At 36.6% G+C, this 20884-nt stretch overlaps 1 protein-coding gene across 6 annotated transcripts in view; it reads right to left on the bottom strand.

Moving 5' to 3' along the window:
- mib1 (MIB E3 ubiquitin protein ligase 1) overlaps nucleotides 1-20884 on the bottom strand; it is a 60086-nt gene that overhangs the window by 38008 nt on the left and 1194 nt on the right. For all 6 annotated transcript variants that reach the window (XM_032565364.1, XM_032565366.1, XM_032565369.1 and 3 more), the window contains exons 2-12: nucleotides 18928-19099; nucleotides 17097-17226; nucleotides 14699-14803; nucleotides 13145-13211; nucleotides 12485-12689; nucleotides 11599-11782; nucleotides 10953-11097; nucleotides 10699-10832; nucleotides 6877-6984; nucleotides 6559-6756; nucleotides 6264-6415 (exon numbers count right to left, since the gene is read on the bottom strand). In XM_032565364.1, the coding sequence (XP_032421255.1) occupies nucleotides 6264-6415; nucleotides 6559-6756; nucleotides 6877-6984; nucleotides 10699-10832; nucleotides 10953-11097; nucleotides 11599-11782; nucleotides 12485-12689; nucleotides 13145-13211; nucleotides 14699-14803; nucleotides 17097-17226; nucleotides 18928-19099 (1600 nt within the window). The remainder of the gene's footprint in view (nucleotides 1-6263; nucleotides 6416-6558; nucleotides 6757-6876; nucleotides 6985-10698; nucleotides 10833-10952; nucleotides 11098-11598; nucleotides 11783-12484; nucleotides 12690-13144; nucleotides 13212-14698; nucleotides 14804-17096; nucleotides 17227-18927; nucleotides 19100-20884) is intronic.

Below are 20884 nucleotides of genomic sequence, written 5' to 3'. Positions count from 1 at the left end.
AACATAAACCTCACAAAACATGCACTAATGCTTATAATGCTCCCTATATGATGCATGTAATAGACAGATAAAAAACATTGATTTATTTTTGAATAAATGACCTGACAATCTCTAATCAGAGCTGATCCAGAAAAAAAATTGTCAGATTCCAATTGATGGCCTAATAACTGGTGCATGTCTAGTTATGCTGCTGGATTGTGTCTAAATGTGCAAAAATATACAAGTAAAGCAGCAAGGCAACATGTGAAAAGTGATGTTTTTCTAAACAAGCATTGTCTGATGTTAGAATTCCCAAATTATTTTACATTCATGATGGATTTTCTTCAAGGAAACACAAGAGATCATTCAGTGCATGCATATATTGAGTCCTTTTCTGCAGTAAAAGAAATATGAAATAAAATCCTGAGTTACTGTTCAAACTGAACACTCTAAAAGGCAAATCAGCCTGAAGGACTTAAAAGAGTGGCTTAAATTAATGTTGGGACTTGACACCCGCAAGAGCTGCTGTAGGAACACAAGTAACAGAAGTTGTGTATGTACTTTTGCCTCTGCGTTTGTCTGTTGGCCGTCTCGGTGACCGGAGCAGCAGCGTGCTTGCAGCGGGGCCCATCTGTCAGAGTCTGTAATTGCTTCATGACTCCAGGACATTTGACTCAAGTGCACAGCCACAGATTATTATGATCTTTTTTTCTCAGAGAACATTTTCACAGTCTATGAAAGGGGCAAAACTTGGAAAAATGGCGAGGAAGATTAATAGACTGCATTGGAGGCAGCTCAGGTTGATAACCTGTACCTGTGTATTATTGGTGTGATGGTAAACGGGGTGAAGGTGCTTAATATTCCTGGGTGTCAGATAGGTTGATGAAGGAGAGTAAGGAAAGTGAAATTAAGAGGGTGTACTATTGATCACGTCAGATGAGTGGTGAAATCTATTAAACTGCTAAATGTTCTTCAAATGTTAACCTATTTATGGGGCAAAACCTTTAAAAACAAAAAAAATCTGAAGGTATTTCTTACCAACAGGTACACTCTGAAACAATGCTTTGCTAAAGCTGGTAAAATGGAACCAAATCACCTCTTGAATGGATTTGGTCCCCTTCAACCAGCTGTAGCTATGCTTTGATGACTACAGGATCCACGATTGGGTTTGACACCTTCAACAGCGTAAGAACAGCACTATTATCATCTGGTATGCTTGGTGACTGTAACGTCTGTCTTCTTTTTTTAATAAAAAAAAAACACTGATCCACATGCAAAATTGAGTTATTGTCCTCTTTTCCTGACTGAGGGTCGCCTCTCTGCCACACCAGACTACAAACAGCTGTAACAGGGCATAGGCATCCAGCAGACACTTTGTCAGAAATACAACACCAACGTGTCTGTGTGAGAATGTATGAGTGTCCTGCTAACTAATCCACTAGCTAGCATGACTTTCATTAGATGTCAGCAATTCAAAAGTTTTAAACATAGACCAAACACACCAAACAGAGATTAAAAATAAATATTGTACATCTACAACAATAATGGATTTTTTTACAGTATAAAACTTTGGTTATTTCTTCAAAACAATTGTATGGGTAATGAACATTTATATTACTCATTATTGGCTATTAACAATTATAATGCATGGTATCATTTTTATCATGCATTATATATAACCTTTGTGAGAAAGCATATTTCTGAATACATGCCAGTTATGAAGAACATGTCAAGAAAGGTTCAAAATTACATCATAATTCACCTTTCTTAAATGTTCATCACATTCCAACGCCCATAACTGTATTTTCTATACAATTAAGATCCATTCTGGATCTCAACTCTGCTGCAGGCTGTTAGTTCTGGCATTACATTCCAAAAGCTTCTCTGGTTTAAACAGCACAGTGTGAAGGCTTGCAGACTCCTCCATTTCCTCATATAGGCCAATTACCCTTTGGGGGTTGTCTATATCAACCCATTTTAAAAGAAAGCTCAGAGCTGCACAGAAAATGCAGATGAGCAGGTATTACAAAGAGGTGGCACCTAAACGACTACCAAAAGCAGTGGCAGGACTTGTTTAAAGGCTATCTATGGATCATGGGATATTAATCTTTTATTTACAGTACAGTGGGAGCTACTGACTTCTGGCAGCCTGATGGAGAGACAGATGAGGTTGTGTAAGCTGTGGCTATGGTGAATACACAGAACGCAATGCACAACTTAGATCATAAAGAAAACCTTTAACAGTTTAAAACTACATCGGTATTTACACTGTACTGGTGTATGTCTGAGTAATGAACGAGCTAAAGTCTGGTAGGACTCCCTGGTGAGTAGAGCTGATTTCTCTCGGTGTTCGGGACTTCAAGTTGAAAGATTCATTCGTCACCCACTGAGTTCTTCTATGAGTCTTCTTCAGTCTTCTTTCCACTCTTGTATAACCCAGCCACAGTCTTAAAACAACTCAGCAGATTACACACGCAGACAACAGGGACGTTGACAGATTGTCTGCTTAAACCCAAATGGCAGAATTTCATGTTCATAACTAGGAATATTTTTCTAATTAAAAGACACCCTTGAGTGATTCATATCTGCCTCTGTGCTATCAGAGTTGTGTGTTAATGGCTAAACTGCAAAAGCTATTTATTTTTACACCAATTTGAATTTGTTTTCTTACTCCATATTTATTTCTTAAATAAATTATGTATTTAATATTTGTATCAATGTTTCTTCTATAATTTAAAGATATTTAAAACTGTCTTTTTGGGGGCCTTCTTTATAGATGCTTATGTATGTGTTACAACTGACTTGTAATAACACAGCGTTTGCTTTTCGGTGCAAAATAATCTAATGCACATTTTAATTTGGGTTATTTTATTTGCTTCTTGTTTTAGACATTTTTTTGGCTCTAGTGGCCCTTATTTGATAGAGAAGTGACAGGACAGTTGGCTGTGTGAGAAAGTCGTTGAGGTCTTTGTCCTTCGTCCTCTGTACATGGGTCGCACCTTAACCCTACACCACACCAGAGCATGCTATATATTTATATTTAATTGAACAATAATGCTAACACCTGTCTTACAAATGACTTGTGCTTTTTAGTTATACTTGCTAATGCACTGTACTTTTGTTTTATGACCCCCATTGTATTTCTTAAATATTTCAAATTTTTATTTGAATATGAATTTTTAAAATCCAATTCGCTGTTTCTTCAGTGTAGCTATAGGGTAAAACCTGATGATTTGTCTGTAACAATCATTATTTTGATAGAAATTTAACGTGCTTTGCTCCATTTTAATCTTTTAAACTGTTTTGTCAGCTTGTTTGGGGATAGATTCGTTATTAATCTTGTAAAGCACTTTGTCTTTACAGGATTATATGAATGGTGCAATATAAATAAAGTTTGATGGACTAAATAATATTTTTGACTAGTTTATGTAACGCATGCCAGAACAGCCTGTACTGATGGTTTAATTGAACGTTAAATGTTAGAAGTAAATTCAGTTCCTAAAGCTAGTTATACTTCTTCCGTCAGTGGTCTTCACATAATAATATCTATGTAAAGACCCTTGATTAGCACTCCACTCAAACTATTTCTTATGGGCCAACATCAGTACTTTTTAAGAAATATGATTCTATGGCAGAAATTCCTCAAACCAATCAATCGAAACAACTGTCTCTCCACTAAACGCGCTTGAACCAGGAGCTTTCACTTGGACCTAGGGAGAGATTTGGGGGGCTTTAGGACTTGTAGACTCTCTCTCCAATATTGCAGCAGCTCGAGCGTGAAATAAAAGTAAATGGGAATACTGGAGATGGGGACATATATCTTTGTTTCTCTGAAAGCGAGGGGACAGAGTGTGGACTGAGGCAGGTAATGCACACACAACACAACCGAAGCCCTGATATAGAAAATGCTGTACTCCAGCACTTTTTGCCTGTAAATCAATGACTCCCACTGAAAACCAGCTTTCTACTGTATGTTCTCAAAGATGCTTTGCTAAAACAAATTATGCACCCTCTGCTTTTAAATATCTACAATTCAAATTGGCTGTGTTTTACTCAGCCTTTCTTTAAACATTCCATAATTGCTTTTATTAAATAAACTAAATGATTTACAATACAGGTCAACTGAGAAGTCTTGAGCTTTATTTTTCTTCTTTGCGAGTAAAACTTTCAACAGGACCAACCTTGAAGCATTTTTTTCCACTGGAAAACCAATAATTTTGTCTGCAATGTGTATAAATCTAAACACTTTAGAAAAAACTTTACGTATTCACTAAACTTACTCTGAGAATCTGATGGACTTGGCACTTTTTTTGTTTTTATATTATCACAATGTCCCCACCAATGGGAGCTTTGCATCTCTGCCAATAAAAATAAACATAAAAATGTGGATACTTAGTGCAGTCACATAAAAAGGTTAAATATATATTACTGGCATGCACAATTTGAATGCATGGCACTTGAAATATAATATCCTGACAAATATTGGATCTTAGCAGTCCTGTGCAAATGCAGCATTACAGACACTGATATACCGCGCAGCTCAAGCTGCAACCAATTTAGGAAATTATAAGAGAGTATAAGTTGATAATATCAACATACTTGTTTAAATGTTAGTATGGATCAATAAATCGGTTAGTGTGCAGCAAGCGATGGTTTTGGATCAGCTTCTCCACAGTGCAACAGATGTAGAAAGGAGCAATGAATCATGGCAGGTGATCCACCTTAACTCCATTAATTCTTAAGTCATAGAGAATGTGGGTGTTTTTTTACAGACTAAATGTCAAACAGTAGTGATAAAATAAAAGAAAGATAAGATAAAAGAAAATAATTCCAAAGTATTTGTTTTACTGGTTTGGGACATGCCTGTATTGTTTGGTTTAGCAGATCCATGAAAGAGACTTGCACCACTAACATAGAGAAGAGGCAGAGTGCAGCTGCAAAACCAGCTAAGATCATACACCAGCTGTAACATTGTCAGGCAGAGCATGAAAGAATAAAATCAAATTATGTGTTCCTTTTTTCTCCCTCAAAAGTTAAATTTCCAGGCTAAAAAGGGGGGAAAAAAATGCTCTTATGAAATCAGACTTTAACCAGGAAAAGTTTGAGTTTTCTTACCAACCTCAAGCTCTCAATATGGCTGCCTAACAGCTTAACAGTCACTGCAAAATAATCTGAAAAGTTTTATAAATAATATATGGAATAATGGTGGAAAATGTATGCTAATGTGTGGTAAATCTAAAGCGCTAAGAATTAACCAAAAGAGCTGATCTTAATCTGTCAATCAAATCAAACTGTGGATGTTCAGAAGAGTTTCCCTCCTGAAGAACACACACAGAATAACAAGCAAATGTCAAATGTTATAGCGAATGATTGCTTTTAACTGCTTTACATCTAAATCCATCATGTTAAGAGATCTTGAACGATCAGTCTCATTCAGATAGTCTCCTCTCTTAGCCACCTTTACATTCTATAAGTGATAAGAATAGGGAAAAAAACACAACCTGCCCGAAATAACAGCGACCAAGGACAAGACAAAATACTGCTGCAGAGAGCAGCCTCCTCAGGCCAGCCTCTGCTCACAACACATGGTGAGGGACAAGCATAACAGTAAAAGGAAACTACAAATTAACTTTAAAGCCTATAAGCTAAACTACCAGTACTCAACATAACAGACCCGGCCATCTGTTGGCGTAATGGTGGCAGCCTTAAAGAATAACTTGAAATTAAATTGAGGTAACAAACAAAATGTCCCCAGTGAGGCAGCACAATTACACTTATTTAACTTTTAATGGTCTTACTTTAGAGCTTGAGAAGAATCTGTGAAGGAAAAATTCTCCTTCAAGAACTTAGTTTAAACGCTTCATTCAAAAGGAGAAGGATTCTTTAGAAGGAAGCAAATTGATCTTTACAGCAAATACAACACAGCGTCAATGGGTATACTGCCAGATATTCAAAAGCTGCTTACATCAGAGTCCATGTCTGTAAAAGAAGCTGATTAAGTAACAAATGAGTGATTCTGCCAGAGTTGCGGCAGAGCGCTGTGGCTTTAAATTTGACCCTCCTTTTTGCATGAAGCTTGACGTTTTCTGCATTCCAGATACGACTCTGCTGTTTGTGCCTCAAACTCCACTGATTTTTGTGTTTAAAATTCAGCAATCAAACCAGCTGTTATCGAAAGCATCAAGCATTTAGTGATATCCTGAGGATTTAACCTCCTCACAGCCCGCCTAAATACGTCCTCATTACTCGCACTAAAACCGTTACTGCAGAAAACTGTCACATACCTGGGGTTTCCTCGCAGGGCAGCGTGATGTAAGGCATTGAACCCGTTGTTGTTAGTGATGGTGACATCTGCGCCGGCCTCCAGCAGCACTGACAACATGTCATCTCTTTTCTTGCTAATTGCATCGTGCAGAGGTGTGTCACCTTCCGAATCCTAAAAGGGAAACCTTGCGTTACTCACTGCCCCGTAAATAATCTATTTAAAACAACATTACTCTCTGCTGAACTGCCAAAATTTATCTCAAACCTCACTTATCTGATATTTCCTACTTTGAAAATGTATAAGGTGATAATTACCTGAAGACTAGGATGGCAACCAAAATCCAGCAAGGTTTTAACCACCTGTAGATGGCCCTTGTTGACTGCTATGTGTAACGGGGTCTGCCTTCGCTTGTTCCTGGCGTTCAGGTCAGCCCCACCCCTGTGAAGCACCTCGATGACGGAGCCTTCATCGCCAAACGCTGCATGGTGCACCGCCCTGTCTCCGTCTTTATCCTGAGCACAGCCAAGATAGAGAAACACACATCATGTATTTCTCCCTTTCTTAGCTTTATGTTATTGCTTAAAAAATGAAAAGTGCACTTTTTGGAATGAATGAACGTAAATTAAACCAACCTCGGCCTCTAGGTCTACATTGTGTTTCAGCAGCAGTTTTAAGACATCCACGTGGCCGTTCTGACTGGCCGCCTGCATAGCAGTGTGTCCCGCACACTGTCCATTCACCTGCATCCAGAAATATCACTACATTTCAATATTCAGTTTTAATCTTTGCGAACCATACAGATTGCTAAAGTCTTTCAGGAAAGTTCTTCTTTAGGAACCAAGAACAAAAACTAAACATCACATACGGGCGTCATCTTCCTGTCATGATTTCCATCTTTAACAGGTTTCCTCAACATCTGATGACAACCGAGTGTCAATATTTATAAATTTATAAAGTAAATTAATTTATCTTTTTAGTCTTTTTCAGCTTTTTATATTTTATTACTTCTGCCTATCCATATTTAGTTAATTTTATTTAATAAATACTGTTATCAAATTCTAAGATTATATTATTTTTCTTTGGCCCTTAAAATTTTCATTTAATTTTAATGAAGAAAGTCTCTAAATATTTTTGATTTCATCATCAAAAATATCTAAGCTCTAGTTTATTTATCTACCAATTAATTTACATTTTTTAGCTTGTGTTTCACAATTGCAAATACAATTGCATCCAGATCTCCAATGTAGAACCGTTCAATAAATTAGGATATTACTGGAAAACCTATTTATTTCAGGAATTTTATTACTAGATGAAACATTAAATTTATCACACAAGCTTTTAATTCTGTTAATTATGATCATTTTCCCTTTCAAGTAATGAAAATATGACACTTAAAATTAGAATATTACACCAGACCAGTATTTCTTTAAAACAGAAATGTGAGCTGAATTATACGTATGCTTTCTACCTGCTGAAAGGTTATTTTCAAGAAGTACTTTTAATCTGACTCACAAGCGTCTTTTGAACGAGTATTCTGAATCTATTGAATATGACTGTAAATATTGTTTTTCCATTTGCACCGATCAAAACAGCCAGAGAAGGGACTTAGCCAATTTCAGATTTTTGATCCCATAGATAAATTGATACACCTTTAATAAAAGAAAAAATGGTTTTAACTTCACTAGAAAAATTACATTTTTACAAATAGATCCAGTGTAAATACAATGCACTTACGAATCATAGTCAACCAGTTTTCCTTTAATCGGCTCTGATTAGTAACCAGCAGGTGAAAATATTTATACTGGAAGTCTATCATTGTATCAACCAACTGCATAGACTTTTATGCATTTCTTCATTTTGGTTTAATTAAAAAATTAAATCAGATACAGTGTTAGGGAACTATGCTTTGATGCACAAATGGAAATAATCTTGTACATCATTTCTTGACAGCCTGGTACTTTTTTTTTTCTCTAATGTCTTTCAGTCCTTAGAAAAAAATTTAAATTTAACAGATCAGACTTGGGGAGGATACAATCTTTACCAGACAGAAAAAATCTGATCAGTGAATATCTAATTATTTTTTCACCTAGTTAAGCTATTATTCCATTGCTTGGCTTGCTCATTTGTCTTCAATCTCTATAAAATATTATGCATTGCATATAACAGCATGAAAACTGTTCCATTAGTAAAATTGACTGATTGCTTGATTAATGCCTGAAATTCGCTGTTAGGAGATAAAGAGATTTGTGGGGTGTGTTTGCATGAGTAGGTGCGTATGCAAGGCTGGGCGTGCATCTTTCATCACCAACTGCAGCACTGCAAGAACTGAGAGCATAAATATTAATGTGGACTCCTCTGGGAGTCTCGAGACATCTCTTGTCCTGGCAGCCGAATCACTTGGCCAGACTCAGTGTGCTCAGCTTTAAGCAAATAATTCCACTGAAAGGCAGCAGGGCATCCGGCCAGCATTCACCAATGACACGCACATTCATTCACTCCCCTGGCCCGACAGAGGACAGAACCGCAGACTCAATGTAAGAATTTCTTTTTCCCTCTAGAAGACACTAGTTTTTGTCTTGTGGTAAATACATTTTTTTTTGTTTCCCTGTACTGTGGGATGCATCAGAACATAATCCACAACCATGTGGGATTTGTAGCTCCCCACTTGAAAAGCGAGAGTATATCGAGGTCTGTGCTGCATTGCACACCAGAGCTCCTTGGTCCCTCCACTGGGGCTGCCTTAACGTTCTTCTGACTGAGAGGAGTGCTGGTGGGAGGATTTATCCAGGGAGACACCAAGACTACTCAGTTGATGTAAAGAAGATCAGAAATTATGCATTTCATCTACAATTATCGATGTGCTCAGATCTGTTGCTTTTTTAAAGAGAAAACATGGTGTTATTCTATCAAAAACGGCACAAGTCTCGTTGAAAATGACTAATGTGTTCAAGGTCAAAAAGTCACAAAAGTTTTTCCAATATCGCAAAGGTCACAGCATCTAAAGTGTTGGAATACTTCAATGTAGGCAACGATAAACAGGGGCTTAGGGCATCTGGAAGGTTTTGTTGCAACATTACAGAAGCATGAGCACCACACATGATCACCGTCTGATGAGTCGAAGCCCAGGAGTTTCCTGATGACTTTGTCAGAAAGCTAAAGTAGGTGTTTTTAAGCTGGCGAATGGCTTCATTGAAGCTACAAATGCTGTCTGTCTCAGAATTTTTCCCCTTGATAAATGTTTATGGAAATATTTAGATACATGTTTAAACAAAAACCATGCCTCCATGTGTTAATGTGCCAACTTTGAACAGTCGACCTATTCTTGTAATTTTTGAGCGATTCTTCTTCTTCCTGTTTTAATCACATTAACTTGCGTAGCTTTGATGTCAATAAACTAAATGTACAATATGTAAATAATACTGTTAATCTACAGAGGTGAAACAGTTCAGCATCATCAGAGTGCTTCATTTTATTATTGTAATACTGGAATTTGAACTTTATACATGTATTTACAACTTTAAAGTACAATTTATTGTTTACCTTTTATTTATCATTTTAAAACGTCATTTTTCTAGTGAAGTTTAAACCATTTTTCTCTTTTATTAAAAGTATATCAATTTATCTATGGGATCAAAAATCTGAAATTGGCTAAGTCCGTTCTCTGACTGTTTTGATCAGTGCAAATGGAAAAACAATATTTACAGTCATATTCAATAGATTCAGAATACTCGTTCAAAAGACGCTTGTGAGTCAGATTAAAAGTACTTCTTGAAAATAACCGTTCAGCAGGTAGAAAGCATATGTATAATTCAGCTCACATTTCTGATTTAAAGAAATACTGGTCTGGTGTAATATTCTAATTTTAAATGTCATGTTTTAATTACATGTAAGGGAGAAATCATCATAATTAACAGAATTAAAAGCTTGTGTGATTAATTTAATGTGTTTCATCTAGTAATAAAATTTGTGGTATGCAATTAATGCAAAAATTAAAAACCAATTTTTGGTTTTTTGGGGGGGACCAGGGGATATGTAAAATATCTAAGTTGTTTCAGACATCTTTGATCACATGTGGTCATCTGGGAATATTTAGCAAATTTGTTTGAGATTTTCCAGACCTTGTAAACCTTGTAACCTCATTGTTATTGGCCTAAACATTTGAATCATATGTTTATTAATGTACAAATATGCATGTCATTGGAACCCATACAAACTTCGACTATGTAAATGTGTGTTGTATCTCTACTGTTAAGAACATAAATGTATTAATGGTTGCTATAAAAATAAAAAACAAAAAATGTATAAAAAGAAAAGCGGGTGTGGTTTTACAAATAGGAATAAAAAAAATTGGACAACACAAACAGACAACATTTTCTAGATGAAAATTTGTCCTTTTGCTTAATCGAAACAGTTTTTGATAAATTAATCGCATTAATAATCACAGTCCTACTTACATCCACATCAGGTCTCTTCAAAATGTCCTCCACTTTAGCCAGGTCTCCATTAGCTGCAGCCTTGACCAGCTCCTCATTTATGTCCCCGGACTCTTGCGTCTCGAATAGTTTCTTCAACAACTGAGACAAACGCTCTGGGAAAACAAGTGGAAACAGAGATTGATTTTATGTAGGTGCCAGAGAAAAAGAGAGAAGTGAGGACAGAGGACTAATATGATACTCTCCAAGCGACAGCAGTGCATGTTCACATGTACCTCCAGAGGCATTGCTGACAGCAGAGCCGGAGGGGGCGATCTTGGTGACAGCCGCAGGATTGTACGTCCAGGAAGTCCCACAAACCTCGACCTTCAGGTCACTGTCAGAGTAGATCTGCTGCACACGGCCCACCTTGCCCAGGGTCTATTTAAAAGTGTTGTGACAAACTCATTAGTGTTTGAAGTGTAGCTGTCTTCAGGCTGTGCATAAACGTTGTGTGTTACAGAGTCTGTGAAAATTAGGGAAAAATCAAAGAAAAAAAAAAAAAAGAAGCGAAACCAGCAGCACAAAATGGACTGAGCATAATCATCCAATTTCAAATGACATCATCTTGATAATAGCTATATAGGAGAGCTCCTCACTGATGATGTTAAGCTGGGTCGGGCTGACCTCAAGGATATTATCAATAACAAGGACTGCTACTATAGGAGAACCAGCAGGCAGCAAACAGCCCTGGTTAGTGATCAAAGCTCAGCAGCTATTGAGAAGAGTCAATCTGGCATAATGGAGAAAACGAGCATAAAATGTGTCTTTCTGGGAAACAATTAATAAACATTCTAAAATGGAGACAGTAACGTCAAGCTGTGAGGAAAGAAGGAAGACGGGAGGGTGTCTGGTTTATTCTAAAGAGTTTGTAAAAAGTACCGGCAGCATGGCTTCAGCCCACTCGCCATGGCCTCTTTGGAGCAGCTTGATACGGTCGATGTCGTAGCAGATCTGGACCAGGTCTCCCACATGGAACTGGGAGTTTCCTCCTTCTGCTCCGGCTGTAACTTCACCACTGCGCACTACGTTGGCCTTGGTTAGCACTGCTGGGTTAAATGTCCATCTGTAGAAACAAAAGATGCTTTAGAATAACACAATTAAAAATCACACAAGTAGTACATGTGACTTATGGGTCACAGAATAGAAATTCTGAGCAAACATTTTGTAAAAAAATAATCTGAATCGATAAGAAAGATCTCAAGCAGATTGTCATGACAGCAATTTTAAGCCCATTAAAATGAAACAATCTTTTAAGGAATGAGCCAATAGATCCAGACCCGATTCTTTTTCTGATCAGTGAACGCAACATCCATAAGCCCTACTAGGCAGTGCTACCATTAGTGTAGATGCTGTTACTGAGGGAACAAGACTCAAATTTAGCTGTATCCACTAACAATGAGGTGATTAAAGTAAAGTAAGAAGCTACTTAAAAGGAAACACTAGTTTTATTACACTATATCCGTGTATCAATCAGGCTGCTAAGGATCAAGAGATATAAACTTTCAGCAGATAACAACAAGGCTGTATTTGGTGCACAAATTACTAAGATGCTAAATGAAGTTAAAAATCTCAACTCTGATCTTTTTATAACTCGTAACAATCATTAAAGTCCGCCTGCTCACAGCAGAGAAACTTGAGGACGTTTTGCAGTATCTGGCTTTAAGTAAAAGAAGGTCCGTAAAATTCAAGACATGATAAAGTATAGTTTTGTTTGCCCCACTTCCTAATAACGAGTAAATCTAGGCCTGTCTTAAGCTGTACTTGCCTGTTCCCACTGGGGTACTGAACCACAATATCATGGTCCTCATCGATGCCACACACGGTGCCTGTGGTTGTGAGCGTCTCAAACATGCCATCGGTCCATCCCCCGTGGCCATGCTGGAGGGACTGAACAATCTCTAAATCCAAATCAATGTTGACCAGGTCTCCGATCTGAAGACCACCCGGATTTCTGTTTCCATTCTGCTCACCTGGGAGGCAAAAACAACTTTAAATTTATCGATAAACTAAATGCATTAATAATACATGTTGCACTTCAAGCTTTAAGAGTCTGCAGGTGACCTTAAAGAGAAGTATAAAAGAGATCAATAAAATATACTGGACTGTTATTTTACATAAACTATACACCACACATTTTTCTGCAATACCTAAAATAACAATATCAAACTTAATGAGTGAACTGAATTGCCCTGTAGTATCTGTAGTATTAGAGAGAGAGTTTATTTAAAGCACAGTGAACATGGATCATAATCACTGTGTTCTACATTTTGGGACCAACATGACTATGCAGTACTGCCATCTAGTGGCTAAACAGATACAGGTGTGAGTAAAACTGCCCTAATGCCCTTGAATTCACTGCACCAGAATAAGAGGTGAGAAATTTGGTGCAATAATGACGATAGACACACATCAGTGGCTAACTTACCTAAAACAGGACAATGGTCTCTGTAAAACGAGCCTCCTTTGGCATCCTGGACACATTTCAAGTCCGACTGAGGGGAATAAAAAAAAAAAGAGAACAGTAGAATAGGTTAAATATGGATATAATGCCGTACTAGCATTGTTAATGAAGTAGAAAACCAAATCTACACAGCTAGGCTACCGTGACACAGAGTTTGCATATGCCAACAATATCAGTGCCCTACGGATAAGGTTGGGCAGTGGAACAGAACAGGTACCAACAGAGAGCTTCAGATCATTGCTGATGACTCAGATGTGTGTAACCTTTGTGGCAGAGTTAGAGGGCAGAGATGATCATAGGATGAAACACCAAATTACTGAATATGACAAGTCTCGACAAATAGCCCCAGCTGCAGATTGAGAACTGCCGTCCTGTAAATTAGTATTTTCCCCCTTAAAGATTTCCTCTGTTCTTGCTTTTTTGTCACACTGAAATCCTTCAGGTAATCACCTACATTTTAATTTCAGACAAAGATAACCCGAGGAAACACAAACAGCAGTTTTCAATAATTTAATTTGTTAAAAGGTGAAATGTCATCTAAACTAGTAAAAACGTATTGCATCGTTTGCAGGTATTTAACTGAGATTCTTTTTCTGAAATGCTATGTGAGTTGGAGGCCAGATGGATCGGGACACACATGTTCAACTTTGGTCTCGTCAATCCACAAATGAATTAATCCAAATGCCTTTAAGATTATCAAGACAGTATTTGGCAAATGTGAGTCAGGCTCTTGTGTTGTTAGCCAGCAGTGGTTTTCATCTGGGAACTTCCCCATAAGATGTAATTTTTGTTCACTCTCCATCTTACAGTAAAACCATGAATACTGACCACCAAATGAGGCCTGCAGGCGTTTTGATATTATTCTGGGTTCTTTTGCCAGCTTCTGAGTCATCAAAGCTCTCCTAGAATGACATTTGATAAGCCTGGAGCTCCTGGGAAGATTAATCACTGTTCCACGTTTTCTCCAGTTGTGGATAATGGTTCTTATCATGATTTCCTGAACTTCCAAAGCCGTAGAAATGACTTCATGACATCTTGAAAACAAATAAATATCAAACTATCAAGATGGGAAGCCTGTTTTAAGCCTTATTCCAGAGGCAGATGTCATCTCCATCCCTTAGAATCTATTAGAATAACAAAGTAAAAATCTGTCATCCAACGAAGAAACCCGATTGGCCATTTTGTAAAAAAGCAAAGCCACCCTCCGCCAATGAAAAGAGGGCTTTTATTTGAGACACGTGTGTAGCTGTGGCCACAAAAACCTGAAAGTTGACCTGCATGTTCACTTGATCACCCCCCCCAAAGGAAGCAAGAACAGATTGCTTTTCTCATGCAGATCTCTTCTCCTTCCATCTGCCTGCACAATGGCTCCTTACACATTCAGTCTGTGTGGCTCTCACAAAGGCCTGGCAGCAAAAGAGGGAGACCTCATCCCTGTGGTCAAACACAAAAGCCCCCTAACAGCTGTTCTTTTAGAAAACTGATGGAGACAGTGAGGAAGACAAGCGGTTTCCTCACCATTCCTTCGAAGCCGACTCTGTACAGGTTCTTGGCCCCGTTGTCCCAGATCACATAGGCGGCGCTGTGAGGGCTGGCGGCACTCCAGTCCTGGATCTCAGTCACCTGTGGAGAAGAAAAGCTCAGCTCAGATAAAGATATGACACTTGGGTGTTTTAATTTTTTACAAAGCTTAACAGATTTGGTGTTTTAGATGAAAACCCTGATGCATTCTATTGATTCTGGGTCCTAATCACAGTATTTTCACCACTCTGACTCTCAGTACCTTTTATTTGTCTATAAATATCTAAGCTGCACTCAAGTAACAGCATGAACATTTTCTAAAAATGTGTTTAGCTTTAGTTATTTTTTTATTTAAAAAATATTCACATTCAGAATTCAAATATCATAATATATTCATATAAGTTTTGCAACCATTTGAAAATGAGGTAGGCAGAAGTACAAACTTATTTAATCTTGACCCCTTTCTTTTATGTCATAATTTTTACCCATTATTCTTTAAAGAAAAAAAAAGGAGAAAAAAATATCAGATCATCTTTATTTATTACACACACTACTAAACATCATGAAAAATCACCAATCTATATATCATGTTGGGAAATGGTTCTTAACTGTTAGCCTTTTGACAAGTAAAAACATTGTGTGTTACTGAAGGCATAAATAACCAATGAGCTACACGCAGAGCACCACAAAATCTATTTAAAATTTGTTAAACAATGTAAAGATAGATTTCCTCTCTCCATCACCAGCAGTAAATTGCTTTCATAACAATATTAGGAGTGTCGAGAGTTAAGTAAATGAATTCTTTAATTAAATAGCTCGCCTTTCGTAAATACTGAAACCCAACTTTAATTACTTTAAGGCCGCTTTCCGAGCAAACTGATTAATGGGCCTTAAGATTTAATATTCATGCTAACCTAACGGCAGATTTTGGCTGCAGGAGATGCAGCGGCGGTTTTCTACACAGCATACTGCTGACAGCATCATAAAACACTAATGAGATGTGTCATTAAATAACAGTACAAAATTATGTATTACATTGAGGGGCTGTTAAACTGAATACTCCAGAGTCTGCAGAAGACTCAAATACAAACACTAGTTAGTGTAAGGAAAAAAATTAACAAAGATATACACATGATATAACAAAGATATATTGGACTATTTTCTAATGATGTGCAGGATTTCTACGCTATCCAGAATAACATGTAGTTTTAATCCCTTGTCACTGACATCATTATTTTATTTGACTCATTATTTCTATGAATCATTTTACCGTCTTACATTTTTAAGCACATTGAATATATTCAGTTTAAAATTGTGTATTTGTGCTCATTTCTGGTTCGCTCTCTGAGCTACAATTTCAAAACAGTCATACCAGTTACTGCATCTGATTCACTGTCAAATGAGTGATTACAATCTGTAGTGATCAAATGTGTTGGAGTACATTTGTTACGTTTTGTGAAGTAACATGATGAGCAGCAGAGGAGACAACATTCAATGGCTAATGATGAGTCAGAAAAAAATAATCAACCCTCAAGAATGTTTTTTTTTTTTTTTTGGCTGCTATATTTTACCCTGAATATGTTTTTATGAAGATGCTTCACAAAGACTGTTGGAGACATTGTAAAGAAAAAGAACAAAATAAGTATATTTACATAATAAGATGTTTTCAGAGTAAAATTATTTAGCTGATAAAAAAAATCAACCAATGAATTAGTCTGGAAAAATTGTAGTTGTACTTTTCTGTTTTTCTATGTAAGCTATCCTCAGATAACCTCTACAACCAAAGCTTTCTACAGACACTAAAAGATATACAGAGCCAATGAATTAGGCAATATGTTTTGCACTTCAATAGAATTGAAAAATAGTCCCTTATTTATTCCCAGTGGGGCAACTCAAACAAAAACACAAAATACATGTAAGTTAAAATGTGGTATGATGATATACGCAGGGTTTCCTTGTGAATTCTAATGATAATGAGATTAACTCCAGTTTCTAAGTTTTAATTCCACAGCAAAAAAATATTTTTTTGGTTAAAATGTTGGTTAATTTTGCTCTATGATACAAGCATTGTGGCACTGAAACACTTCAGGGCTATGCAGCACCACAAAGAATTTGCTTTTTTGATTCTTACTGGTTTGCTTTAGCGTTTATTTGGGGTTCTGTGAGGGTTACACTAGCATCTAGCCCAGGCAGAGCTCTTCCTGTTTTGGCTAAAAACATATATTTCAATCAAATCACATCCTGTGGCAGAAACTTGTTTTTTCTGCCAAAGGTTGATTGACCTAGGAACTCTTTGAACCTTCCCTTGGGGACTCACACGATCAACTATAATTTTAGAGCAGAAAGCAAAACAAAAGACACTAACCGAGCTGAGGTTTAGCTATTTGTGTCTTACCTTTCCTCTCCTCGCATTGCCTCCATCTTGGTCTTCCCATTGCCAGTCCACTCCTCTAACAACTCGGCCACCAGCAAAAATCCCTCTGGCTGTGATTTTCTTTGACTTGCGACGCGACTCCAGAAGTACTCTGCTCAAGTGTACAAATAGAAACAGATGATTAAAAAAATACTATGTTTACTCGCACACCTGACACTAAAGAAGAGCTGCTTGGTTATGCTGCTTTTGTATTTTGCACATTTTCCTTAAGGAACAAAAATTTGGCATCGCTAAAAGGACAGATAGACTTATCCTGCTCAAATAATTTGTTTCAAAACTTCAGCTTTGATTAACTTGAAGTTCCTAAGCAGTTTCTTTTTCAACAGTTGCTGTAAAACATTTAATGAGGTGCACAACAAACACACCCCACCAGACATCAGGAAGGTGGGGAGACCTCCAGTGCCCCCGGTGCATTATGCAACGTCTGCCTCGGGGGAAATAAAATTGCACTCTTTTGAAAATAAGGCTGCCAGCTGCTCAGCTTTGTGCTTTATTTATAAAATTATAATAAGCCAGAAGTCTAGATCACTATTCCAACACTGATGGTCAATATAAAAGTCAAAAATAAAAGATAATTAAAATGAAACTTCTTTTAAAAGGTCCAGATAGCAACTCATAGCAACTTAAGTCGTAATAATGAAATTTGCCCAAAATAAATATTTAATATACAAGTAATGACCAGAAGAATAGTTTCAGTTTTTAAATTAAATTACAGAAATACATACTTTTTCCAATAAGGTGTTCATATACTGAGAGACACTTGTAGTGTTTTTGGGAGTTATTGAAGCTGTAATAACCAGATTATAAAAGGAAATCAATATTTCAAACCAATGTCAAATCATTTGTCTCAAAACTAAAAATTCAAATATTTAAAAAATATCTGAATGTTTATTTTAAAAAAATATTTGAATGTTTAGGGACTGTAAACACATTCTTGTAAAAAGCAACTACAAAACTATTTTTGGAAATTTGATTTTTATTTTACATACAAGCTGCTTGTGCTGTGATTTTTGTTCTGAATAATGCTGCCTCTAAACTGCTGTCTGTTTCATATGATCCATTAAATCTGCTGAAACATGAGAAAACTATGTTTTTGTAATAACTTTGAACTTTTTGTTATTACAAAGTGCTTAAAGAGAATGTAACTAGACTTTTTCACTAGTTTGCTTAAGATTGGGAGAACCTGGATGGCTGAATCTACATCAACATAAGAAAATAAGATTAGGCAGTTAACAGCGGAGGTTCAGCAAATAAACCATAAATGTGTTAAAAGGCTAAAGATTTAGTAATTCACTGGGATTTATTAAGAATCTTTATAAATGATTTTAAGATCATTTTAAACCGCAATGTAAAACCTCTATAAATAATCTCAAGTCTTTTAATTTATGCTTAATATCCCTAATAATGGGCATGTCATGATGAGTGTTACAACATGGCTGCACACACTTAGAAAAGTCATTAACACTAATAAAGAAGGCTCAATCATCTCACATAAAATATCTAGAAAAGTTAACATGAGATGGATTTTTTTACTATTAAAGGCTCTGAATCTTAAAATAAGACTAAGCAGTTGCCTGGCAACTGAAGGTTAGGAGCATACAGACAGATTTCCATTGCTTCTTATGTAAGCATACAAAAAGGCTTCTCAAATGTCACACACTCACATAAGGTAACAAAACCAGAATGAAGCTCTAAATGGTCCAACTGATCACAATGAAAGGCTTGCATTACTTGTTTAATCCACTTTATCTATGGAAAAGTCTAATGTAGCAGACAGCAATACAGAACAAACCTCTCGCTGCCTGGGGTGGTGATCCTGTAGAATCGGTGTCTCAGGTGATGCTTGTCTCCATGGTAACAGGTTGTGCAGAGGTCATAATTGGTGCACTCTGCGCATTTCCAGCGAATACCAATGATTGGCTGTTGACGACAGGTGTCACACATGGTTCCATCATGCTTGATACCTAAGGGGGAGTTTGTATTTATAGGTTAACCGGTAGAGATTGTGAGTCCACTTCTGCACTCTGTCAGAACAACAATGCATGCATTATGTAAAGGGCACAATTTTTTAGGGCATGTTTATAATGTGCATAGTATTTAATATCTTAGCTCCAGTTTTAATAGCAAATAATTGCGATCATGTCTGACAGGCTGCTTTCGCAAACTATAATGGTTTTCTTTTGCAATGTGACTCATCCTTTAGAATAACAAATAACTACAGACAACTTCTACTTTGCCTCTGAATAAATTATACGGTTCAAAACAAAAGGTCATTACCGCTAGTAATTGGGAGTGTAAACAGAAGACATTCAAGGTATAATAATGTTGCTTTTTTTATTATTATTATGGGGCAGTTACTATAGTCAATCTGTTCCAACATTTTTAAAAGTTGGAGTTTCAAAACTGCTTGAATTTTTTTCAGATATGCTGTTGTTCCTTTCAGCAGTAGCTGAAAGACAGCTACTTAACTTTCAGAGACAAACTACTACCTCTGTCTGCAACACGTTTTCCTCATTTATGAGTTATAAGGCCTACAATTGAAAACTCATAATTAGTCAGAATGTGAATCAGCTGGCTGGATCGCAAAGAAAACCAGACATCTTTGCAGCCTGGAAAAATCTGACCTCTAATTTTTACTCAAAGCTATCATGAAAAAAATAAACTCACAGCAGCAGAGGCATACTTTGATTGACTTAGAACTCCCCCACCAAAAATAAATTGTTCTTTACCGCATCACATTTCAGTTAACTTGTATACCAGTTCTATGACAAAATATATTCTCTAGAAGTATGTTTGTTTTTTTTATTAGTATTATTTTACATGTTGTGTGTTTTGTGCTGGATGTTATTTTAAGGTCCTAGTCTGTCCAGAAGGGCTGACATCCTCTTCACCCTTTGCCAATTGTTTCTAAGAAACAGAACATCTCAGCTGACTCTGGAGAGCAGAGGAAGGGCTGGGGTGAATGGCTTTGCAACCCTTAAAACTGAGATTTTATGAGGACGCACTTGAATATGAAGGGAGTGGTGGTGTTCTTGCAAATACACTCGCTGCTATAAATATTTTCTCTGTTACCACATTTCTAAGGGCACAATAACCATTCATGCCTATAATCAAGTGTTCCAGTGTATTGCATATGGTAATGTTGTCATTAAACCACATAAATGTAGCCAAAATATGTCATTTAGAAGTTTTGTTGTGATTATATGTAGCTTGATGGTTTTCTTACTGCCATCACAACATGTATGGGTATATTAAATCATGTTTATGTGATGATGTGTCAACTTCTTGACAGAATAACACCTTCTCATTAAAATATTTTAACCACTACTTTAAGTAAGTGCAGAAATAAGGGGGATTTAGAGATAAATGTAACAATTCCCACTATTTTCAGTCTATAAAACAGGTTCAATTGATTTTGAAGCAGCAAAAGCAGTAAATGTGCATCTCTATTATGATGCATTTTTCTTCATTTTAAGTATACTTACAATGGCATTTACTTTCTTTTACACATAATTAGTGGTGTAAAAGTAAACGCAATGTAAAAAAAAATCGAAGTCCTGCTTACTCTGTGGTTGCACCAAGCAACTTTGATGTTCTTGTTTGAGTTGACTAGAAATCAAATAAAAGCTATTGGTTTATACTTTGATGCATTAATAGGGATAATTTTTCTATTCCTTCAATTTCATTTGGATTTCAAACAACTACATCTACCAAAACAAGCTACAACACATTCTTTCTTTTTTTTTATC

Source organism: Xiphophorus hellerii, chromosome 6 (genome assembly GCF_003331165.1).
Source record: "Xiphophorus hellerii strain 12219 chromosome 6, Xiphophorus_hellerii-4.1, whole genome shotgun sequence".
Lineage (NCBI taxonomy): Eukaryota > Metazoa > Chordata > Actinopteri > Cyprinodontiformes > Poeciliidae > Xiphophorus > Xiphophorus hellerii.
Note: the sequence above shows the minus strand (reverse complement) of the source record. Positions and strands in the feature narration are given on the sequence as shown.